At 42.7% G+C, this 26,182-nt stretch overlaps 1 protein-coding gene across 1 annotated transcript in view; it reads left to right on the top strand.

Annotated features, from left to right (window-relative positions):
- The window catches only part of NPSR1 (neuropeptide S receptor 1), a 1,079,007-nt gene extending 1,053,666 nt beyond the window's left edge, over positions 1 to 25,341 (top strand). The window contains exon 8 of the mRNA XM_069612302.1: positions 23,750 to 25,341. Coding sequence (XP_069468403.1) covers positions 23,750 to 23,840 — 91 coding nt within the window. The 3' untranslated portion in view covers positions 23,841 to 25,341. The remainder of the gene's footprint in view (positions 1 to 23,749) is intronic.
- Positions 25,342 to 26,182: the final 841 nt, after the last annotated feature.

Genomic DNA, 26,182 nt, shown 5'->3' with positions numbered 1-26,182 from the left:
TCTCTGTTAATGTTAATGTTATGTTAATGTTAAAGTATATTTGTACCGCACACTATCACCGCTGGAGTGGTCCCCTGGCACTCTGGCGGCTCTGTAAAGGGAGGGAGGGTGGTGAGTTAGTGGGAACGAGCGGGAAAAGTGCAAGAGAGCAGTGATGTACCGTTGGCAGCCTCAGCCCAGTAGCTCTGTTGGCTGTGCTTTGGGTGCTTTCCGTCCAGTAGCCTTTGTGTGTTGTTGTGCGAGTCTATGTGTGGTTTGTTTTGTTGTTTGTGGTGTAGTGAAGTTTGGGTGGTTTGTTGTGCTATAGGGTTGTGGTTGTGTTTTGTGTTTGAGAGGTGTATGCAGAGGGGTGAAATTGTTAGTGGGTTCGTTATTGGCATTGCTGTTTAGAAGTGATGTGCTAAATGTCCACATTCTTTCAAGATGTGGCGCGTCAATATCTCTGCATTTCTATCTAATCCAACACTGGCTAACATTCACAATTGTTTCTAAATATTACGCCCATCAATATGCAACCACTGTATCCAAATGTGGCACTGGCCCACCTTCGAAAATCCTGTTTATATGTGAAGCAAGCTAATATACACAGTTCTATTTAATCCGACCTTGATAATATTCCCGCTGCAGTCTAGACTTGGCACAGGCTAACAATCGGCTATTCTGTCTAACTGTGGGACTGGCCGACACTCACAATCCTATCAAGTTGTGATGAAGGTTGTTGTTCACAGTCTTTTGTAAATGTGTCACATGCTAACGTTGGCAATTATGTCTAAGTGTGGTGGTACTTGCCATCATTCGCTATTCCATCCGAGTGTGGCATTTGCTAACCTTCAACATCCTATCTAGATGAGAGGCAGGCTAGTGTTCACGACTCCATCCAAGTGTGGCACCTGCCAACATTCACAGTTGAATCTAAGTGAGGCACATGCTAACATTCACATCTCTATCTAGATGGGACGCAGGCTAATGTTCACAATTCCATCTAAGTTTGGAACATGCTAAGAATCATAATACTATCTAGATGCGACGCAGGCTAAGTTCACATTTCCATCTAAGTGTGGCACATGCTGACATTAAAGATTCATCTAAGTGTGGCACATGCTCTCATTCACAGTTCTATCTAGGTGTGGCGCATGCTAACATTCACAATTCTATCTAGATGAGACACAGGCTAATGTTTACAATTCCATCTAAGTGTGGCACATGCTAAGATTCATAATTCTATCTAGATGTGACGCAGGCTAATGTTCACAATTCCATCTAAGTGTGGCACATGCTAACATTAAAGATTCATCTAAGTGTGGCCCATGCTATCATTAGTTCTATCTAAGTGTCGTGCATGCTAACATTCGCATTTCTATCTAGATGAGATGCAGGCTAATGTTCACAATTCCATCTTAGTATGGCACATGCAAAGATTTATAATTCTATCTAGATGCAACGCAGGCTGATTTGCATTTGTATTTGTATTTTATTGAATTTATATAGCCCTTTAATCCAAAGTGCTTTACATAAGAACAAGACGAAATACAACAAGCATAAGATGGTAATTGAATCACAACTCGAAAACAGTATAAGGAACAATTTACAATATTGCAGAGGTGAGGAGGGAGTGGAGAGGGATAGAGGAATAAGGGGAAGGGGAGATACAAAAAACTTAAGATGGTAATTGGAACACAACTCGAAAACAGTATAAGGAACAATTTACATTATTGGCGAGGAGGGAGTGAAGAGGGGCAAAGGAATGGGAAGGAGTGGGAGATCCAACAAATAACGGATGGCAATTGAATCACAGCACAAATAGTATAAGGAACAGTTTACATTATTGGTGACGTGAGGAGGGAGTGTAGAGGGACAACGGAATAAGAGGGAATGGGAGGTATGAGCGGAGATGTTAGCGGAAGTCAGAAGGGAGGCAAGAGGGTGTGAGGAAGATGAGAGGGAAGAATATGATTAAGTAAGAGCAGGAGGAAGGATAATGTGATGTGCACAATTCCATCTAAGTGTGGCACATGCTAACATTAATGATTCATCAAAGTTTGGCGCATGCTAACAATCACAATTTCATCCAAGTGTGGCACATGTTATCATTCACAGTTTAGTCTAAGTGTGGCACATGCTGACATTTCACGATCGTATCTAGATGCGATACAGGCTCGTGTTCAGCAGTACATCTAAGTGTGGCACATGCTAATAATCACAATTCCATCTAGATGCGATGCAGGCTGATGTTCACGATTCTTTCTAGGTGTGGCACTTGTTAACATTTGACAAGTATGTTTGTATGCAATGCAAGGCAACACTTACAATCCTGTAATGAATAGATTCAGGCAAGGCTGGTGGTCACACATATTTCTAAGTATGCATGGTGTAAGTCTATGGCAGTCTATGTTATGGAAGGTAAGGTAGAGTAGTGGGGCTTTCTGGAGTAGAATAATTGCTCTACACCCCACTTGTGCCACACTTACAGTTTTTGTTGTTCTCTGTTAACTGCTGGCTACCCCTGCTGACACATGCAGACACTCTCTGGAGCCACCAATGTAGGAGCTGCCCTTGGCCTCATCCCATGCCTGAATGTTAGCGTTTGCCAATCAGGAGCCGGGGGATGGCCAGGAGGCGGGTGGAGGAAGGGAGAGGAAATGGAGGTCGGTGACTGCGTGGAGAGCAGGCCGGGTTGGGGCAAACTAGCAGAGGCCAATAAAATACAGCAAAGCCAGGCCCGGGAGGGCTGCTGGCCCTGCGCACTCATCTTCAGCTCCTCATGTTGTTGAAGAGCTGTGGGGAGAAGCCAGTGCTAAACCATGCCTGAATGTTAGCGTTGGTCAATTAGGAGCAGGGGGATGGCGGGAAGGCGGGACGAGGGAGGGCGAGGGAAATGGAGGTCAGGGAATGCGTGGGGAGCGGGCAGGGTCAGGGCAAACTAGTAGAGGCCAAAAAATACAGCAAAGCCAGGCCCGGGAGGGTCGCTGGGCCTGCGCACTCACCTGCAGCTGCTCATGTTCTTCAAGAGCCTGCGGGGAGACGCCGGTGCTTACACCATGCCTGAATATTAGTGTTGGCCAATCTTTTGTAAATCTTACCTGGACCCTGCTGTACCATGACACTGTTACTCCTGCCCTGGCAACTTGCTGATTACATTTACAATCAGCTTTTACCCTGAACCCAAAATAGCCATATGATTCGACCTGCACAATGGGTCTCTCGCTCATCTCTAGGCATAAAACACTCTTTCCTTATTGCCCCTAAAAAATAAAGATTTGGTCTTCAACAAAGTGAACTTGCAATCATCTATAAAGATGATAAGTTGCAGCTTAAGACCCACGGGTGGAAGAGAAAGGACAGGGTCATTGGTGAACATTAGGATGGGGAGCCTATCTTTTGCCGATTTTGGGGAGTCTGACAAGAAGCCTACCAGCTTGTCTATGACTCTGTTGATGAAGTCACAAAAACACTGTGGTGCCAAAATGCACCCCTAGCATACCCCCATCTGAACCTCCACAGAATTAGCAGTATTGCCATTAATGCCCTTCCTTACTGCTGCCTTATTCACAGAGTATAGTATTATAATGGCCCTCAATAGTGATGGAGGAGTACCAGATTTCATAAGGATGTCCCATAGCCTAGTCCTCGAGACCCTGTCAAATTCTGTTTTAAGGTCAATGATCACAGAATATATGTTCATTTTCCTTAGTGTGACATTCTTGTCACACAACAGTTGTAGGTGCAGCTCTTTGGTCAATAGTGCTTGTACTGAACTGGAAACCAGCTTATAGATGACTTAATATGCTTTGTTCCTAAATCCAGGGTTCCAAATGACCGGGGACAACTTTGGCAAAGATCTTTCCTCAGGCATCCAGTAAGGAGATTGGCCGGTAGTTGCAGGGTGCATCCCTTCAACCAGTTTTATAAATGGGCATTGTCTCTGCATGGGCCCAAGAGGGGGTACTGTGATCAACTTAAGAGATGCATTGAATAATTTTGTTTAAATATGGAATCCAAACCACTGGTTCGATAGAATACAAATCTATTTGAATCGTATCTGGTCCTGGGGCATTACCTACAGTTTGAGATCTAAGTGCTGTTGGTGGGCAGTTTCTTTCTGATTTCAATTTCTAGACCTGATGGCGGGAGTGTTCCATCAACAATAAACCTTTTGCCAGTTTATCTTCCATGATCTATTGATCTATTGCCACCACTTTTTCCCCACTTAGCAAAACCCGCCCACCTGGTGCCTTCCTGATTGCTGCTCTTTTCCCCTACTTAAGGAGCCCTCCACCCTCTTTTCCTTTGCAGATGGGGAGCAGGTGTAAATGGATTTAGGTCACCTGGCCTTATCCCCGCCCACCTGGTGCCTTCCCGGTTGCTGCTCTTTTTCCCCACTTTTGCAAGCCCCGACTACTTGGCGCCTTCCTGGTTGCCGCTGTTTTTCCCCACTTAGCAAGCCCTGCCCGCCTGGTGCCTTCCTGGTTGCCGCTCTTTTTCCCTACTTAAGGAGCCCTCCAGCCTCTTTTCCTTTGCAGATGGGGAGCAGGTGCAAGTGTATCTAGGTCACCTATCCTAAGCCCCTCCCACCTGATGCCTTCCTGGTTGCCGCTCTTTTTCCCCACTTAGCAAGCCCCGCCCACCTGGTACCTTCCTGGTTGCTGCTCTTTTTCCCTATTTAAGGAGCCCTACAGCCTGTTTTCCTTTGCAGATGGGGAGCAGGTGCAAGTGGATCTAGGTCACCTGGCCTAAGCACCGCCCACCTTCTTAGCCCTGCCTCTTCCTTCCTGCTCTTAACTCTTAGATCAAGGGTGTCTCTTGCCAGGGCGTCTGAAGCAAAGGGCAGACAAAGAAAAGCGCAATTCCTGTTTGGACCTGTTCTGACCAGGAGGATGCAGGGCCCGAACCCTTGCTCAGACAGCAGGTAAGCATGCACCAACATGTGTTTACTCCCTCTGTCCCCACAGGCCATCTCCACCCCTCTGGTCCCCCCGTGATGTCCCCTTGTGCCCCCCCTTCTCGCGCACAGGTGTTGCCTGTTTTGCTTGATTCTTCTACCCTGCCCCCCCAACCTCCAGCCTACTCTGCAGGAGCCTGTCCTGATACATTCTGGTTTCACCATCAACGTCTTGTGGCCAATGCTGGATTTGACTTTTATGGACTTCAATTATTCACGGTGCTTCACCCTTTCTCATGGTGGCCCTGGATCATGCTGTTCCCATCTTCATCTTGTATCCAGGCTTGCAACATTTTGTGTTACTACTGATTTCTGCAATTATATTTGATCTTGACTCTTGCTTCTCCACTCTTTTTGACTGCTTACTCTCTGTTCTCTCCTCCTCTCCCTTTCTCCCTTTTCCTATCTCCCCTCCTCCCCTTACTTTTTTCTATGCACTTACTCTATTAGAATTGTCCGCGGACCTAGTATGATAGCAATAGCAACCTCGTCTGTCTCCTCCCTCTCCCCTTACTGCCCCCCCCACAGCACTATCTGAAATTTCGTCAGGCCTAGTACGATAGTCACTTGTTTTTTTGCTTCTCCCCTCCCTTTCTGCACCCCTCTCCCTCACCTTTTGCTTTCTCCGGCTCTACCATAAATGTCGTCCGCCTAGTACGGTATTCACCTGTCTGTTTCCATTTCCATCCCACTCTCCCCCTCCCTTCCTTATCTATGTTTTAGCTCTTGCACTATCTGAAATGTCATCAGGCCGAGTACGACAGTTAATTTCACATCCTAACTGTTCATGGCCTGTAAGAATGTCATTGTATTTCTCCTTGTTCCCTCCCTTGCCTGGATGCCCTTTGAAACACATTATGTATAGGCAGTATATAAATAAACTATCATATCATATAAAATGATAGTTTGCAAGTGGCGCCACTTCTGACTATTGAATAGCAGCCTCTTTTAGTTCTTAAGCAATGGGTAACCTTGTTGATCAAGGAATCCCTGGTTTTTCTGAAAGTGCCAGTTACCTTATGGACATTAATCAAGTAAATGCAATCGTTAGCAGCTAACATGCCAGTTGGTATCGATGGGTGAGCTGCGAGGGGCATGTTATTAATCATAGATGACTTGACTAGCATGTAAGTCGGTGCCGGTGGCCGAGCTGTAAATGTAAATGGCATTTTATTTATCATGGGTGTCCTGGCTGATAAATTCCTTGCCTCATTTCAGAGGAGGACTGGCAACTTTTAGCCTGGAGGGAAGGACAATATCAGGGGCCCATTTACAGTCCAGCAGCAGCCACCCCCATTAATGGACCACAGTGCAGCACCTCCTTCCCATGGCCGCAACCCGCCATGCAAACCAAATAAATGATATGGACAAGCCTAGGCAAAGCCAATAGTTGTGGCATGTATGGCTGTTCTTTGCATTTTGCATTTATAGGCACCATGGTGCAAGAAAGGGAGTTCAATGTTTCAAAGGAGGATTCGATAAGGGGTGCAGGTTTGCAAGAGCATGAGAAGAGGAATATATCAAGTGAGGAAGGCATTGATAGAAGGTGCCATTGAGAATTGCATTGTATTGTATGTTTTACTTATAGAGCACCCTGTCCCCAATTATATGGCCTCAATGCGCTTTGTGATTGGAACGCCCTCAGTGACCGTAGTCCATGCATGGGAGTTCTAAGAGTTATTTTAATGATGCGTGTGTGAATTTTGCCAGGTTAGAAATTAGGTGGGCTGGCTAGGCTCCAGTAAGACACCCGGAGGTCAGGCACTAGATGGGTGCTGTTGGTGGTATGGGATAGAATGATAGTGCTGGAGATTCGATGAGTACCCAGCTAGACCAACATTTTATATAGGTTGTCGTTGTGTACTAATGGCAGAGATGTTGAGGTTTGTCAGGGGTTTCAGTGTGGATGGCTATGAGAGCTGCTGAACTAGAATGGCATTGCCATAGCTGAATTCTAAAGTGTGTGGATAGGTGGCCCTGCCTGCAGCCTGTGTCCAGAGATGTGGTGCAAGGTATACACACCATAAACTTGGTTTGAGTTTGTTTCAATGTCGTTTCTCTAAGTCCAATGCAATTGGCTGGTCTCTCCAGTTGTGGTGTCCCTTGATTGAAAGTCTGAGCAGTGAGAGAGGGGCCCACGAGGGACGGGGGGTGTTGTGCGATAGTCTTTGGGTGAGGGGGGGTCTGTTTAGGGCGAATTCTGTCACGGCGTGCCACTGCCAACATCAGTGCGGTTTAAGAAATAAAATTCAGCTGCTGTGCATTATGAGGTATTTTAAACTACGAAAACACATGGCATTCGGGACTGTGGACTGTCTCCCATTCATGCAGTAACTGGAGTCAAGCCTGCTCAGTTTCAAAGCAAGAAAGGATCTAGCCCCCTTAGGTCATGTTGCTCTAAGTGGTCTTGTAAGTAGGGTCAGTTATTAGGCAACATGGCCTTAGGGCAGACCCCTTCCTCACTTTGAATCTAAGCAGGGTTTGTCCCAGTTTCTTCATGGCTGGAAACCCACTATTAATGACTAGGAGACTGGAAATACCAGAATGCAATTTAGCAAAAGGCAAATAAATGGTCTTAGTACAAAACGTTCAAGGACTGACAGTAGCACCATTAAAAAATATATATAATTTAGATGCCCATTCCGTCACCCATCCATGCAGTAATTGGGACTGACCTCAAAATTTTCAAATCAAGGATAGAGCCGGCCTGGTTCTCTAAGTGGTCTTGTAACTTTAGCTCATTTATCAGGCAACATGGCATGCGGGGGATGGCCGCTTCCTCACTTTGAAGCTAAGCATGGTCTGTACTCTTAACTGCAATTACAGAACTACATATACCCTTGGCTATATGTAGTCCTTTATAGTCTCTAATATTGGAAAAACAGCTGAAAATAAAAATGCTTTCCTGCCCCATGAGGCCCTCACCAAGTGCTCCCCACTCCTCAGATGACTTCCTCACCTCTCCCTTTCCATCACAACACAAGCTGTTTCTGTGACGCAGTTTGCTTTGAAATGTCGGCTATTTGAGGCTATAGACGCAGCTATAGAAAGCTTTGTTTTCTAAACTCATTTCTTAGACCTCCTATAACTCCCACATTTTACTTGGTGTGTTCCAGCAACCTCGCCACCTCTAAAATAATGTCATTTGGAATTATTTTAACCTGCACATAGTTTTTTAACTACTTTTCTTTTCCCATTATCCTCGGCTATAACCGCGGCTATCACTTTGATCAAGAGAAAATCAAGATGGCAGTCATTTAATTTCTAATTTACCCAAGATATAGCAATCTATTTGTATAGCTATCTATTTTTTAGAAGGGGGAACCCCCTTCTCCCTCAGATATTTAACTCCTGCACAGAATAACCCCAAACCAAACATGGATTGCAAGTTAATGCTTCGTGGCCAAGTTGTTTCAAATCCATCCAGCGGTTTAGGCAGTGCGCTTTAGCAAAAATGTACCTTGTTTGTCTATGGGAAAATGAATAGCAATTAGGCAGCAACTTTGGAAAAAACAAATGTTTCCTTAATAACTTTTTTATTTTTAACAGATCTTTATGGAACTTTGCAGCCCACAAGTACCTAATCACGTTCGAAATTGCGGTCAAATCCATTACTAGAATAAAAAGTTATTAACAATATAATTTTAATGGTCTTCCTATGGGTGTCTGACTCACCTTAACTATAGGACTGCTAACGCTGCCCTATAATATATATACACATATATATTAATGTATAGATTGGTGCCCTCATCTCACTGCCAATGCTTGTATACCCCTGTCTCATTCAGCTTCAGGCATTAGATTATAAAAAAATATTCACACATTTCTCAAAAAATCAAAGAAACACTAGGATAGGTTTTCTAAACAGGCATGTAGGACGTTAAATAGGAGTTGCAGAAGTGACACTTAAAGCAATGCTAATTTAAGTCTAATAGAACAAAATGTCTTCACATTGAATCATACGCCACAAAGAAAGTCAATTTGATTCAATGCTGTTACATCCGACTCAAATGTTTATTATTGACTGGTAATGATATATATAAAGTGGCCCTCTGTGATAACACGTGTTTCGGCATATGCTATGCCTTTTTCAAATCAGGTCATATCAAAATCAAACCTAATTAAGAAATTTGCAAAATAATAAGATAACATGTGCACCCACATGAATAACGGAAAAGAAGTGGTGATCATGATTTTAAATCAAAAATTAAACATGTCAACAAAATAATACATTTCAATATGAACAAAAAGGACATTAAAAGTTTGATCCATACATTTTCCAGGGAAATGCCCGACTAAATGTCATGTTTTCAAATATCAGTCCATTGTCACATTGCAAACATATAGACAAATCATGTTGATTAATCACAATGTCCATTTAGTACCCCATATTAATTGGTAATTATTTGATCCACAGAGAGGAGGGAGGGGGGCAAGGAAGGATGGTTGGGAAATTGGAAAAAATAAATGCACACAAATGTGAAAAATAAAATAACAACCCGTCAGTTAGTACTATTACTCAATAGAGTTTGGGCTGTGTTGACGGTAGATTTGAAACCAAGTTGTATTAGGTGGAATCCCACCTCTTACGAAGATTATGTAGTGTCTTTTTCATATGTACTTTTGGAAATTGAAGTTGCCACATCATTGGTTAAATCCCTCCTGGGAATAATAGTAATAATAATAATAATAATAATAATGTGGACCTTAGTTAGCCTTGATACATGCCATGCACTTACTGTGATCATAGTGATGTCCCTATCATCTATAACTAATCAATGTGTTTCCAATAAAGCCTATTACAGTTTGTTTTTCCTTCAGAATGTCTTTTACTATGTTAATTTAACCTCAAAGCTCACATTCTTGTATTCTCCTGTTATACCTAGTCAGATAAGCTAATACGTTTCACGTCACGGGTCATTGTTAACAAACCTCATCAGTTAATCTCTATCTATGGCATATCTGTTGTGTGCCGAGTAACTGTTAGATTTGTGCACAAGCATTTTCTTTTAAGCATTGCATTCTGTTTGTTTAAACGGCGCTCAGCACGATTCACACGCCGCATTTTCTTTTCCGCGTTGCATTCTGTTTATTGAAGCAGAGCTAAGCGCGATTCGCACGTTGCAACAACCTCCAGAGTTAATCGACTTGTTGTCTTGTCTTAATTGTAATCATTTGGTTTGCAATATGTTTCCTAAAAGGGTCTAATGACTTAGGACGTACCTGCAAATAGCTCGACCCCTTACGTTTGTTCCTTCATTCTCGCTCGTGAGCATGGTCACCAGGGTGTTATTAAGTCGTTGGGCGTTGCTTGGCCAACCAAGCAACCTCCTATAATTTCTCCATATTGACATTTTCCAATTCATTGTTTATTATGTACTTCTTATTTGACTATAATAACATTCAACGTATCTCCCATTAAAAGAGTATAGAAGGGACCCAAAATATGGCGACCAATGTAAAAATAGAAGTAGGGCCATCCTGGTTGCCCAAGCAACGCCCAACAACTTAATAACACCCTGGTGACCACGCTCGCGAGCGAGAATGAAGGAACAAACGTAAGGGGTCGAGCTATTTGCAGGTAAGTCCTAAGTCAATAGACCCTTTTAGGAAACTTATTGCAAACCAAATGAGTACAATTAGGACAAGACAAGTCGATTAACTCTGGAGATTGTGGCGTCATGTGAATCACGCTTAGTGCCGCTTCAATAAACAGAATGCAATGCGGAAAAGAAAATGTAGCGTGCGAATCAGGCTGAGCGCTGTTTAAACAAACAGAATGCAATGCAGAAAAGAAAATGCTTGTGCCCGAATCTAACAGTTACTCGGCACACAACAGATAAGCCATAGATAGAGGTTAACTGACGAGGTTTGTTAACAATGACCCGTGACGTGAAACGTATTAGCTTATCTGACTAGGTATAACAGGAGAATACAAGAATGTGAGCTTTGAGGTTAAATTAATTAACATAGTAAAAGACATTCTGAAGGACAAACAAACTGTAATAGGCTTTATTGGAAACGCATTGATTAGTTACAGATGTTAGGGAATCACTATAATCACAGTAAGTGCATGGTACGTATCAAGGCTAACTAAGGTCCACATTATTATTATTATTATTATTATTATTATTATTATTCCCAGGAGGGATACGTGGAAACTTCAATTTCAAAAAGTACACATGAAAAAGACACTACATAATCTGGGTAAAAGGTGAGATTCCACCTAATACAACTTTGTTTCAAATCTACTGTTAACACAGCCCAAACGCTATGGAGTAACAATAATAACTGATGGTTTGTTCTTTTATTTTTCCCATTTGTTTGCATTTATTTTTCCAATTTCCCAACCATCCTTCCTTTCCCCACTCCCTCCTCTCTGTGGATCAAATAATTACCAATTAATATGGGGTACTATATGGACATTGTGATTAATCAACACGATTTGTCTATATGTTTGCAATGTGACAATGGACTGATATTGGAAAACATGACATTTGGTCGGGCATTTGCCCTGAAATAAAATGTATGGATCGAACTTGCAATGTCCTTTTTGTTCATATTGAAATGTATTATTTTGTTGACATGTTTAATTTTTGATTTAAAATCATGATCACCACTTCTTTTCTGTTATTTCTGTGGATTTACATGTTATCTTATCATTTTGCAAATTTCTTAATTAGATTTAATTTTGATGTACCCTGATTTGAAAAAGCCATAGAGTATGCCGAAATGTGTTATCACAGAGGGCCACTTTAAATATATCATTACCAGTCAATAATAAACATTCGAGTCGGATATAACAGCATTCTTGAATCAAATTGACTTTCTTTGTGGTGCATGATTGAGTGTGAAGAAATGTTGTTCTATTTTGTGTAACCGAGTAGAGGTACTCATGTCTCTGTGGTTTACCTTCACACCCATGCGACATCATCTCAAAACTACAAAGGGAATACAGGGCACTGAGGCACAGGAGTTGATATCCCCAAACAAGTTCCTAATTTATTTCACTAATTTAAGTCTAAGACAACATTCTGAGCCTATGCTTAGATTTATTGATGCTAACATTTAGGCATTCCTAATAGTTCATCACTTATATATCGCGTTCACCAAAGCACTTCACATAAAAGACTGATTTTAAATGATTGTAAACTGGCAAATGCATACTCATTTGTAGACCTCAGAAGGATAAAAAGTAGATTAGAATTTGCTAGGATTGAAACCCATGACTTGACAATTATACATAGATTCCTGCAGTACACACTTAGCTCAGTGGATGGAGGGCTCCTCAGTGGGTTATCAGCTATTTCTCCTTAAAATATGCATTCCATTGCAGTTGGTAATGCATTGGATCTGGGGGTTACATTTCTGATATACCACTTATAATTGCAGTCCATGGAAGCAGGAGGAATATGTCATGACCCTCTAGTAAACATGATACTAGTAGTGTTATCTTTTTTTTCTCCATTTTTAAAGCGCTGGAGTGAAAGGCGAGGATAATTATCAGCATACTTATGTCACATTTAGATAGCTCATCAACTTAAAAGTTCAATTCTGACATGTGCCAACCTGCACCTTGAAGGTTCATATTTCAGCAAGGCTTATAAACTACGGTTTATAAACTAAGTACTATGGCATTTGATATTGCTAACTATTTTTACAGGACTTATAATCAGGAGGAGCCAGACATGAGGTATTAAACATAAATATATAATATAGTATAATACAAACAATATGCCTGGATATGGGGAACTCTAGGCCTTAGTGACATCAAAACATGGAGTATTTTGCACAAAAGGATAGGCCTCAGAAACTTAAAACAATCTAGTTGATGACTCTGGGTTTGGGGCATCCACTCTGCGTGGCCTATATAGACAAACACTACTCTCCAGTTTTACCTTTGCAAATAGACCACGCTAAAGAAAGACAAAATGTGCATGAAATCAGGAAAGCCACTCCTTTTTTAAATTGGTGTACAGGATTCATGACCCTACATACCGGTGGAAGATGTCATTTGTTGGGCAACCATGGTACGATACATGCAAGATTTTCAGTGTGTTCTGTTTCCAGATTTACCCTACAAACCGTTCTGATGGTAAGTGGAGTGGACCAACAACAAGGTTTGTGCTTAGCGCATCTGCTTCCAGAGAGCCTCCTCAAAGTATCAGTGGCACTATTAGGTAAGAATAGATGCACTCCCACTGTGTGAGACTACACAACACTCATCTGCTTGGTATTACGTAATCCACCTTTTGGTATACTTCTCTGCTACACAAGTTGATACTGTGACTGAGCAGCCAGGCCTATCTCAAGAGGGGTAAATATGAGCTGTAGAGCTGTACAATTGAAATTCATGCATACAAGTAACCAAGGGAACACTTACACTCAAGGTTTCAGTTGTAGTTATTTATTTATTTAACATTAGTTTTTAACTAAACATACTTTAAAAAGGAAAAAGATTGTAACAATTCAGATAAACCTTGGAAATTACTTTTAATAATAAAACAAGCCAGTGAATACGCTTTGGATATGCTTCATACACTTCTCCTACCCCTGGAGGTGACTTCAATCACAAGGATTGTATTTGAATCTATATATTACACTGTTATACTTGGTAGATTCAGAGTTGCAGAAAGCAAGGGGTAATGGAAGTAAAAAGGTTAGAACAGTTTCTTAGTAAATGTGAGGACAATTAAACCCTCCAATGAAGTCTACCTAGTACCGGTACACAACAAGCTACCACCTCTGTGGGACAAGCAATATAAAAGTCAATGGATTTAGAAGAGTGCTTTAAGGGAGCCAAGACAGCCAAAATCATTTGGAACACAGTGTATGGATCTGAGGCACTTCTTGGATCAAAGTATTCCACAAAGTTAGAGATTTCAGAAAAATCACTTGTAGGGTCACAAGCTGTTACGCTTGTGAGAAGGGAGTTGAGATCAAGTAGAAAAAGGTAGCCACAGCAATTCCCAAGTGAGAAGAGTGTGGTTAAAGGCAATAAGGTAGGTACCCCAAGCATACACAGTACCTCTGGTTAGAAGACGAGTGGTCCAGCTGGATTCTGTCTTGCTACAGCAGTGTCGACCCTGGTTCCCGAGCCTCGGTCGTGGGTTCAAGAGGGAGGACGTCTGAGCGGCTCTTGGGAGTTCATCACCAGCTAGGGGCTCTTGTCAGTTGAGCAGAACTTGGCGGTTTTAGCGCTTAGCAAATGGCACCAATGCGGATCTCGGACACCGGTTGGACTCTCGTCGCTCCCTCGGTGCTGCACTCTGGTGAGGGGACTCTTGATCTGGAGGTCCTGCTTCTGGAGGGTCCTTAGGAGTCTCCTGGAGCTTCTAGCTGGATTCGTTCCATGGCAGACGTTGCACTCGACTATGGACACTCGGCCCTGGCTGTGGGCTCCCACAGCAACGGAGAGGCATAGTTTGTCCCACTAACACAAGGGGAGAAGTCGTTCCCTCCGTAACTTCTCTGTCAAGGTGAAAAATGAGGTCAGCATAGTAGCAGGGCTTCACCGGTCAATTCAAAGGTCCAGGAGGTTGCAGCAAGCTTTGTTCACAGTTGCTTTGTTGGGAGTTCCTCCAAGTGGTCGACTCTGCCTCTAATCCCAAAACCCTCACCTTTTAAAAAATGTTCTCCCATACCTCCTAGGCTGTCAATCACACAACAGGGCGGCTGTCCTATAAGTCTCCAGACCATCTACAAGGACACTGTCCATATAATCCCCTTTGGTGTTATCTGGACTTGTGTTATAAACATCCATTTTTCTGCTGTTCACACAGACACAGGGACACTAAAGATACACTGGCTTGAACTTCATTGGGTTATTCAGCCAGTAGGTGAAAGTGGGCACTAGCCATTTGGACTTCTCACTCAGGTATGAAGGCTAAGGAGGCAGTGTTGACCCCTGCAGGTTTACCCTTGCATCCCCTTTCAAATGGTCCACACACCCACATACAAAACATTTCTAAAATGCTCTCTGGAATGGGGGTTTTTGCTGACATCCCTCTGGTTGGGCACAACAGGGTTAACTAGACCTACCAGGATTACCATGGGATCTAGCCTTATTTTGTTTGTGGTCCTCTTCTGGGTGGTTGGAATTAGAAATATCTTCATTCTCATTGTTGTGCTGCTTTCCCTCCTCCTTCTTGTGAGTGGCCCCAGAATCCTTGTGAGTGGCCCTTTTGGCTAACCATGAGTCAGCTGCGTACTCTAGTTTCTTGGGATCAAGTTCCTTAGAGTCAGCCACATGCAGTCTCAGCTCAGGAGAGCATGCATCAAAAATAGATTCAAGTAAAAAAAGATGTATCATTCCTTCCAAGGAGTTTACTCTGTAACCCAACCATCTAAGTGTTTCAAACATTCACATACCCAGGTAGCCCAACGGGGTACCACCCGTCTTTTTGTGGTTCCTAAACCTCTTAAGGTACTGGGAAGGATTCTTCCCAAATCTGGCTATTAATGCCATTTTAACTGATTTATAGTCCTTTCTGTCTCTGACACCCAACTCTATAATAGCATCACCAGTGTTCTGGGGGAGCCTAGACATGAGCCATGGAATCAAATCATTCCCAAACGTACTCAACCAATCCAACACATCAAGTTTAGGATCATACATAATCACTGCTTCTTTAGGCAGGCAAGGCCTCCTGCGACTAGCTCACCTAGAAGACCCTGAAAGGGAAGCAGAATCAAGGGACATCTTTCTCATTTACATTTCATGCTGCATTTCTCTTTCTCTGAATTTCACCTCCTGATGTTTGTTTTCAGATTGTACATCAAGCTTTTTGAATTCCAATTCTAATCTTAGTCCCTCAAGTGAAATATATTCTGGGCTTAGATTTGGACCTTGTGCGGTTATGATAGGAAGTGACTAATGTACAGGGACAGGCTTCGGAAGAGGTTGGCTCCCTTCTGGAGACTCCTCTCCCCCTGCTGATTCTTGTTGTAGATTGGAGTTTGACTCTAAACTAGCATCCTCATCTCCCACATCATTTCAGTTAGTAGGTGGTACAGGCCTACTAGCCATACTTTGGTGATTTAACAACCTTGAAAGGAATTCACATTTATTTCCTTTCAGAGTCAGACCCCTAGTTTTACACAGATCTTTCAGTTGATCTACAGTCAGGCTAGTGAGAGCTGATTCATTAATGTTATCATATTAGGCATGTTGCAGGTTGTGGCTGGTTTAGATGGGCACAAGTATAACAAAGAGTCAATGTAACCACTCTATGCCAATCCCACCGTCTGCCACCAGTGTTAGGTAAGAATTGGTGTAGTCCCACTGTGTGAGACTGCACAGCACTTATCTGGTTGGTATTCGGTAACCCACCTTTTGGTAAAGGTCTGTACTACACAAGTTGGTAGCTTGACTGAGCAGCCAGGCCTATCTCAAGAGGAGTAAATGTGAGCTGTAGAGCTGTACAATTGAAATTAGTAAATACAAGTAGCCAAGTAACACTTACACTCAAGGTTTCAGTTATAAATATTTATTTATTAATTTAACATCAGTTTTTAAATAAGCATACCTTAAAAAGGAAAAAGATTTTAACAATTTGAATAAACCTTGGGAATTACTTTTCAGAATAAAACAAGTCGGTGAATAATCTTTGGATATGCCTCATACACTTCTCCTACAGCCGGGGGTGACTTCAATCACAAGGATAGTATTTGCATTGATATATTATACTTTCATGCTTGGTAGATTCAGAGTTGCAGAAAGGAAGGGTTAAGGGAAGTAAAAAGGCTAGAACAGTTTCTTAGTAAATGTGAGGACAACTAAACCCTCCAATTAACTCTAGATAAGCCTTTCCTAGCAGTACCAGTACACAGCAAGCTACCACCTATGAGGGACAAGCAATATCAAAGTCAATGGATTTAGAAGAGTGCTTTTAGGAAGCCAGGACAACCAAAGTCATTTGGAATACACTGTATGGATCTGAGGCACTTCTTGGATCAAAGTCTTCCACAAAGTTAGAGAGTTCAGAAACATTACTTGTAGGGTCACACGCTGTTAAACTTGTGAGAAGGGAGTTCAGATCAACTCGAAAAAGGTAGCCTCTGAAATTCCCAAGTAAGAAGAGTGCGGCTAATAGCAATAATGTAAGTACCCCAAGCCTACACAGTACCTCTGGTAGGAGGAGTGGTCCATCTGGATTCCTTCTTGCTACAGCGGTGCAGACCCTGGTTCCCGAGCCTCAGTCGTGAGGACAAGAGGGAGGACATCTGGAGGGCTCCTGTGGCAGCACTTGGGAGATCATCAGCAGCTACGGGATCTTTTCTGTTCAGAGGCACATTGCTGTTCAGTGCTTAGCAAACCGCACCGATGCGGATCTCGGCCACTGGTTGGACTCTCTTTAGTCTCTCTGTCCTGCACTCTGGCGTGGGGACTCTGGAGTGTCCTTATGAGTCTCCTGGAGCTTCTTGCTGGATGTGTTCCATGGCAGACATTGCACTCGACTACGGACAGTCGACCCCTGGCAGTGGGCTCCCACAGCAATGGAGAGGCACACCAAGTCAGGGATGGTGGTCCAGTGTAGTTCGTCTCAGGGTTATTTGTTCCCTCTAACCCAAGGGAAGAAGTCGTTCCATCCGGAGATTCTCTGTGGAGGTGAAAAAGGAGGTTAGCACAGCAGCAGAGCTTCACCGGGCAATTCAAAGATCCAGGAGGTTGCAGCAAGCTTCGTTCACGGTTTCTTCATCGGGTGTTTCTCCCAGTGGTCGACTCTGCCTGTAGTCCCGAAACCTTTGCCTTTTAAGCAGGTCTCTCCCATTCATGCACAGCATAGGCTGTCAGTCACACAGCAGGGTGGCTGTCCTGAAAGGACAGCCAGCCAGCCAATCAGGACTAGTCACATTCACTCATTCCTAAGAGACAAAGGACAGCGGAGTTTCGCAACCCTCCCTCACATCCTGTCCTTCCAGACACATTGGTGCCAGGGGCGGGATTCAGGACTGAAGCCCGCCAAAGCCAAGACAAACAAAGGGCTCAAACATGTCTCAATGCACAAAGTAAATCCCAAGAAATACCTCACAAACAGAAAATGGCAAAAAAAGAAGACCGTGCCCGTATTGACTAAATGCTCACCCATGAATCCTGTACTGCAGCTGAGGGTTCAGCCTGCGGTAGAAAAGCATAATGGTAGGAAAAAGTAAACAACTGCCACCAGCCATTTAATGTAGTGAGGGTAACATAAAAATGTTAAATGAGAATGTAGGATAAGGGGCTAATAGGTACCCCGCCAGCACTCCACATAAGATGGTATGTGCTGGACCTACAAAGAGAAAATTTAAGTCAAGTCAATTTCACTTTACTATGCTTGGGAACTGTAGTTCACCCAAGAAAAGGTATTTAAACCTTAAGAGAAATCTAAAGGATGTCTCAGTGACACTGCATTGAAGGTGCACCATACAAAAAGCAGATGCCTATGGAGTTTGTCAGAGTCTAAAAACAGTGAAAACATAAAATCCTAATCAGATAAAAACACATGGGAGAGTGAGATAAAAAGTCTCACTCACTCCAGGGATAAGAATTCTAAAGTTCTAAGTCCAGCACAAGAGCTGGGGGTCTTTAAGGATTGACGAGTTTTGCACAGAAATGAAATTCTCCCTAACAGGCATCCATACAACTCAAAGGGAAAATGTTCACATCTCCTATTCACAGTTCTGCTGGAGCAGTGCAAAAAAACAGCAAAGCGGCCCCACCAAATGTTTTGCTCCGGGCCACACCAAACCCTCCTACAGCCCTAAGTGCAGTCAGTGGGTTATCCCTTTGGAATTCATGAGTCACTTAGACAGTTCAGGTTGCTTTGCAGATGCACATCTTCAACTCACTACCTCATGTGAACCACCATGTTGTGCTTTCTTTTTTGTCACTCTAAAGAATGTTTAGAATGCTACATAAAGTTTCTTTGATTCTAGTTTCAGTGCATTCTTACATGATGATTCTGTCAATAGCTTCTGTCCAGACCTTCCTTGATTCTTCTCCATAGTTTCAGTTTGTACCTTCCTAATTATAGTCTGCAGATCAGTCTGGGAATCCTTCATTCCATTCCATGGATTACAGTCCATTGTGACTTTGTTCTGGATCTGAAGAGCCCTTCCTCTCTGTTTTATCTGCTTTCCCTGAGTTTCAACAGCCAAATCCCTCTTTTACCTTGCCATTTATTTTCTCGTACCCCATACTGATTTCATGGTCTTCAGTTTTACTCTCTGTATTGAACCATTATTTGCTTGCTTTTCCAGTTGTTCTTTCTGAAAGTTTCTGTGAAGATTTGTGTTTCTGTTCTTGTTCTCACTTGTCATTATAGGGGTCTATGGCCAGAGTTTGGCTGTTCTATCCATTTCCTTTATTGCTCCTCTGTTTTTTCCATGGTGCCGTTTTATGTTAAAGATTATACTGTTTTCTGCTTTACAGGGCAATCACTGTACCCATTTAGCCTATTTTCTTGTGAGTATTGTTTTCTTGTCTTGTTAGTATCATTTCCTTTGTCTGGCCTTAGGCACCAGACACACAGGACGACTTCTGGTGTTTCTTCTGAATGAACATTCAGAGCGAGACACTGTAGCCAGCACACCATTTGGGATGGGGTAGGTGTGATGCAAATGGTGGTGCTGCTGACGGTGTTCTGGATGCCACAGAATGATGTGTACTTTCTAATCAGCGACAGGAAAGCTGTTTCTCAAAGAGACTGCACACTGGTGAGGGGTGAGCTTCTATGAAGCCTCTACATCTGCAATGTCATTCTTATCCTCCACCTCAGTTTCACTGGTTTCCAGCTGAAATTCTCACTCCTATCTGGACTGTGAGAATTCATGTACTTTTTCTTGATCATCATCATCATTATGGGTAGACTCATCATTTAATGAGGAAGAAGGTGATAGCTACTTGATCTTTTCAAACTCCTCATGCGGTTCCTCTATGTGTGTTTCTCCCCCCTGATCTCCAATAGGCATAATCCTCCCCCTTTTGCTCTTAAGATAGTGGATGGAAATGAATGTGCAACCACCTACCGGACTCTGTGGATGTTCATCATAGCATTTATTTGTGCTGGTGCATGTTCCTCAGAACTACCTGTGATGGGTGGTGTTGAACATGCGTTGGATGATATCGTCTAATGACCATTTGCAATTCTATTCTCCCCTTTGCACACAGAGAATACTGCTGTGGGAGCGTAAAGACCATGAGTGCTAAATCTCCACTTGCCACTGGCTCATATTGTTCTGAGGTGTGGTTCTAAATGTGTTATGAACTCACTGACTTGTGTTTTACCCCCTAAGCAAAATACAGCTGCTCCCTCCCTGCAGAATGAGGTGAGTGTTTCTCTGCCCCAAGTTGGCCTCAATGATTCCCAGATCATCCCACTCCTCTCAGGTGTCACTTGATGTGTCCACTCGCTCCAAGAGATAGATATAAGGGCTAGAGTGGGGCACAAAATTAGCTCAGGCACAAATTTAAAAGTGACCCACAGTCACAAAAGGCAATTCATTCCTTTTTTGACAAACCGTTTGACTAGTACTCAAGAGGGGATTGTTGGTAAAATGTGTTGATAATGTTAAAACAGATGTTTTACTAACACTTATCAAAACAGCTAGTTGCACAGTGAAGTAAATCATGAATCTGGTCCACTTTGGACAAATACTGGCTCACTTTGTCCATAAACCTGGCCCACAATATCATGCTGGGCCTGCACTTTGAGTATTGCCCAGTTGCCTTTTAACCTGCTCTGAGTCTGATGGACATTTCATCCACCGCCCAGAGTTTCTGCTGCTCCTTTCCAGCAAAGCTGGGCAACTATGGCTCTCCCTCAAGCTGCCCTCAAGGTTTCTCAGGACCTCCCCCTCCTTCCCCCCAGGTGTCACCCGATGGCATGTGTGTCTCGTCCACTAACTTCAAGAGATGGACAATTAATGATGTTGCCACCACATCACTCAACCTCTGCTTTTACCCCCAAGACAAATCTTGTGAGTGTGACTCACCCACAAGCTGATCCCAGGATTTCCCATCTGCTTCTTAGTTTTGCCTGATGGTACATGTTTCATCCACTCACATCAGGAGGCGGACACGGACTGATGTGTCACCTATCCCTTCACATCTAGGCAGATGACGTGTGTCATTTACCCACTCCAAACTGAAAGTGTCAAACAGTGTTGCATACAGCAAACCAATCCTAAATTTCACTATGACTGGGTTGCAAACAATCACTACCTCTCCTACCCTTCTTCCTACAATTACCTAAATGATCTGAATGACACTTGGCCTAGTAGGGTCGTTGTCTGTCCATCCTTTGTATCCCCCCCTTGCCTCGTCGCGCCTTGAAACACTTGTGTATAGGCGCGTTATAAATGCCATATCATATCATATCATATCCCCTAAGCTTCCCTAAAAGTCATAAGCCTGCCTACAGCAGCAACTTTCTGCCTCTCTGAAAGCCGCCAAAGAGTTCCAGTCACATATCCCCCTGTGCACAAACTTCAGACAAACGTTTCCAAAAGTTGGTCTAATCGTCCTTGACAAATCAACCAAAATTGGTGTAATTAGGGTGTGTTATGGGAAAGATCACCTAGGCTTAGTATGGAGCAATCAAAGTAAATCTTGCTGATGGGTGGCAGCGTGCACAGGAATGTGGCTATCACTTTCAGCAAAGGAATACCACAAACACAAAGGCATAGATTATCAGATGGATAAAATGTAAGTCCAGCAAATGGCAAGGGTGAAATCTTGTAGCTTGCACATTCTTCATTTGTGCCTCTGGTGTCGTGGAATTAGAATTCACCATGGGAGTGCTTGTAAACCAGGCAGGCAAATGTGAAAAACACAGGAATACTCCACACCAACGTGATAATGTAGCATTGCAGGCTTCACAATATCACTAACCAACGTATACAAAATTATATCTAGAGGGAAACAATCCTTACTGACATAATTTTAATAATTAGTTGTAGGTCCAAAGTTCAAAGAGAAAGTTGTTGGCTAGCTCCTAACTGTTATGGTTATCTGGTTATGGCCAACTATGACTTCATTGATGGCTGGGATCGGTGCAGTCAATGTTCAGTGCAGGTGTGCACAGCAGAGACACAGGACCATCATGGGATCAATCCTGATTCACAGATACCTCCGTTTAAAGGTAATAGCCTGGTGGTGGATTGCTGGTTGAGTGGGAGATGGTCCTGAGGCTGAGCCTGTTATAATGGAGGGTCCTCTTTTGAAGTGACTGCATAGTTCCTGGCTGTCATAGTCATTGCAGTTGTGTTCTGTGAGATTCCTTGCATGGATAAACTGCTGCATATTAGCTCTTGCTCTGCATTAGCTGAGTCTGGGCATTTCTCCTCAGCCCTTATGGTTGATGGTCCTTGCTGTCAGCGAATTGTGCTGATTCCCAGCTGGATCTGTCTATTTTGACTCCAGAAAGAGAGTAAGATACTCTTCAGATTGTGGGTACCTTTGGGCTTCGGAGCAGTCCTTGTAGTTCTTGCTTTGGACAGTGCCGGTCAGATACTTTTTTGGAGGCCAGAGTGTGTCAGTGTGTGTGCCTGCCCCTCTTTATGGTCAAGATCAGTGTGGTGAATGGTTTGAGACAAGGTGTCCAGACAGCACAGAGGTTCAGTATTGTGATAAGGTTGACCTTGACTAGTTAAAGGAAGTGTATTGAATCCAGGGGCGTTGCTAGGGGGGGCTATAGCCCCTGATCTTTTGGTTGTAGCCCCGGATAGAATCTCAGGAGCTACAGCCAAAAGACTAGCTAGCCCCCAGTCCCAACAATTCTGACATCAGCTTAGCCCCGGGTCTTTTCCAGACCTAGCAACTCCCCTGATTGAATCTATACATTATTCACAAACTGTTTCTATCTAGTTGTGGCTCATGTTGCCAGACTCTGATGCTGCCCGACACAACAACACATGGCCAATTCCAGCATACAAACACCCTCACACGAACACCGCTCTCCAAGGAATTAAGATCTTGTAGCTTGCACATTCTTCATTTTTGCCTCTGGTGTCGTGGAATTAGAATTCACCAAGGGAATGCTTGTAAACCAGGCAGGCAAATGTGAGAAACACAGGAATACTCCACACCAACGTGATAATGTAGCATTGCAGGCTTCACAATATCACTAACCAACGTATACAAAATTATATCTAGAGGGAAACAATCCTTACTGACATAATTTTAATAAAATGTAGTTTCTGACCTATGAAATTTAAAATTACAATTAATATGTGTTTAATCTATACTCCATTGTTCAGCAACACGCTGCCTCTTCAACATGTCAGTCCCCCCGGACTGCTGTTATTGCCCACCTCACGTTTTGCTTTGTTTCCAAAATATCATTGGGCCTACACAAAAAACATGAGTTTTCGCATATGCATAACACGCGTCATATGTTTGACTGTGCAACATGTGTGAAGTAAAAGCGTTTGAATGGAAAGAATTTGAAATAATTATCATCTGCAGCTGGGAGGCCCTGACCATGGCAACTTTCAGCCCCAATCTGGGGGATGCAGCCCCATTCTTTCCCTTAGCACTGTGGCTGCAGTCAGTAAAATGGACCTGGACGAGCTGGGCGGGTGTGCTTTACTGTCAACCCTTTGCAATGTTTAAGGGCCTTTCGTGAGCTAAAGGAATGCACGTTTGGGTAACATGACGTTTAGGTAATATGATACAACTATTTTTGGATGACCTCGGTTGCATTTACTCTCCAAGCAAAGTCTGAAATATCCCCTTTACTTTACAACAAAACATTTGGAAATGAGCAATGTAGGCTTTACGACAACAGATGTTTTAAAAATGTTAAACTCTTTGTTTATCTTTAGGGAGAGACAATCAGGAAAACTGGGAGGCACCCTGAGGGATAAAACGGAAGGTTTGGAATTGCAAGCGTTCTCCAGGCCTGAGCATGTCTGAAATGGCGCCGCGTGGAATTGCATGGACAGTGCACCTGATGAACATTGCCAACTGTCTTTTCTGGATAAAACACTGAAAATCTGTAAATGAACGTAGGCGAAATATCGTTGGAACGCTTCGGAAATGTGTTTCTAATAAACTCTCTTTACCAAAACAATGTTTACCTATTTTTCAAGAGCTTTTAAGAGCGTCTTTGTAAATCTCGTTCAGAGAACGGTTCAAGGGCATTTAAAGAAGACACCGAGAGGGGGCCTTAAAACAATGCATGTCATGTTTTTGTAAATGTGCCGCCGTCAGTACCGTGCCGCAGACCTAGTGTATATTCATGCTGCAAAATGATGTGTACTGCCTCTTTCTCTGATATTTCAAGTGTACCAAATAAAATGCTTATATTGTGCGTATGTTGTTGATTTCAGGGGACACCGCCCTCGGTGTGGAATTAACATTGTTGGTGTCCTGTACATCTATCGTTTGAATGGTCTAAAGAGCGGACTACCACACCCAGGGGTCTTTGATTGAAGTTGACAACATCAAGTGGAACAATATGTATTTATGATTAAAATGAGAGGTGGTGATTAAGGAATGTGCATGTTTCATCCTATGTTTCAAATGTTCTCATTCCAAGTGTAATCAGTCATCTTTATCCACAATGTGAGTGGGGGATAAAGTGTAGACCTCTGTAGATAGTTTACAATTAAACTCTCCGGCGGCAGACGTGTGGGAGATGCCTTCAGCCTCCTGATGTCGACCCATGGAATACCATTAAACAGTAACACCTATTGATCCAGTGCTTAGCAGAGGGGGGAATGTGATTTGTCATGAAGCACTATATTAACATGTGGTATTATTAGATTAACTGGTAGCAAATGCTTTATAACGCTGATATATGTTCCTCTTCAAAGGTGCTTCCCCCACGATAGAAGCATTAGGCACCGTTAGCCGCCTACACAAGCTGCGTCTTACACCTCTGAGTGTTCTGGACATTGCTCCGATTCTCCAAGGGAATGGGTTCAGTTTTCAGCATTTGCATTTTAAAAATGTCATAATTTTTAAACAAAATGGTGCAAGAGATTTTACAAATAAAACTGTATTTTAAGAAGACATTTGGGGATTCATAAAATACAGGGTCTAATAGCCATGTATGATGTGTGCTCACGCGACCAATTCAATAAACACGCTGCGCAAACGGAAGTCGTTTTGCTGACAGGTACATTTTATTGTGTGTTCTTCTCCTTCCAGTTAGGTTTCAAACTGTTGTGGTCTGAGCACAACCAAACGCCCCCCCTACCTGATTCTCATGGCTTGACGAAATGGCTACTGCTCTGCAGGCGAATGAGGATGGGGAGTGGCTAAACCTCCTGCCCAGCCCTCACACTTCAACAAACCAACAGTGATCCCAGTCATAAAAGTAAAACAGGCAGTGCCAAGAGTTATAACTCCTTCACCTTTTGTGGTATTGTGGGTTGAGGCAATGCTATACTCTCAGAAGCGGTGTGAATGTGACCTCATAGTAACGCAAACAACAATAGTAAAACAGTTCTGAAATAATAGAATAGCCAATTAAAAGTATATATATATATATATATATATATATATATATATATATATATATATATACTTTAATTAAGCAAATGAACTAAACAACCAACTATTAAAAACATTGTAAAGCTCACCCCTTTAAAAGAAAACAGAACATTCAGAGCAAATATGTGTGGGCACTTTAGATACTTTATATGAGAGGAACAAAACTCAAGAATTGTAATAATGCCACTCAAAAAGATATGTTCTTTCAAAAAAAGATGCAACATAGAACATAACCAGCCTTGAGGGTCCGAAAAATGAACCAAGTGTACAGGGGCTTACCATAGTACCTGATTCCAGTTATCAATTGGTTCAATGGGGGGGTCGAACGATGCTTCTAGATGCTGTAGATGTGAGTTGAACCAGGTTTAGATCAAGGAAAAATTGCAACTGTGCCTGCACTTATTTGCGCCAAGATAAATTACTGGTGTATTTCCTTTTGCTATGAATGACAAATCCAAAAGTTCTGTTGTATTTGATAAAGTTTTTTATTTTGAATTTTCAGCCCCTCTTGGATGACACGTGTTTCGGCATACAACCTGTGCCTTTTTCAAATCCGGGCTAGTTTCATTAGTCAAGACAATGAAAAAAATATAAAAACACAACATTCAGAAACTTTTAAATGAAAACCATGTCAATTTCAAAAACAAAAAAGAAAAGCAAAATCTTGTCAGTGTTTAGTCCCATACTATATATTATTCAAAAACCACATTACACCTCGTGCATTCTAAGGAACCAGACTTTTATAAAAAAAGATATAT

This window comes from Ambystoma mexicanum, chromosome 5p (genome assembly GCF_040938575.1).
Source record: "Ambystoma mexicanum isolate Mex_15411 chromosome 5p, UKY_AmexF1_1, whole genome shotgun sequence".
Lineage (NCBI taxonomy): Eukaryota > Metazoa > Chordata > Amphibia > Caudata > Ambystomatidae > Ambystoma > Ambystoma mexicanum.
The sequence above is the reverse complement of the archived record's forward strand: the minus strand, read 5'-3'. Positions and strand labels throughout refer to the sequence as shown.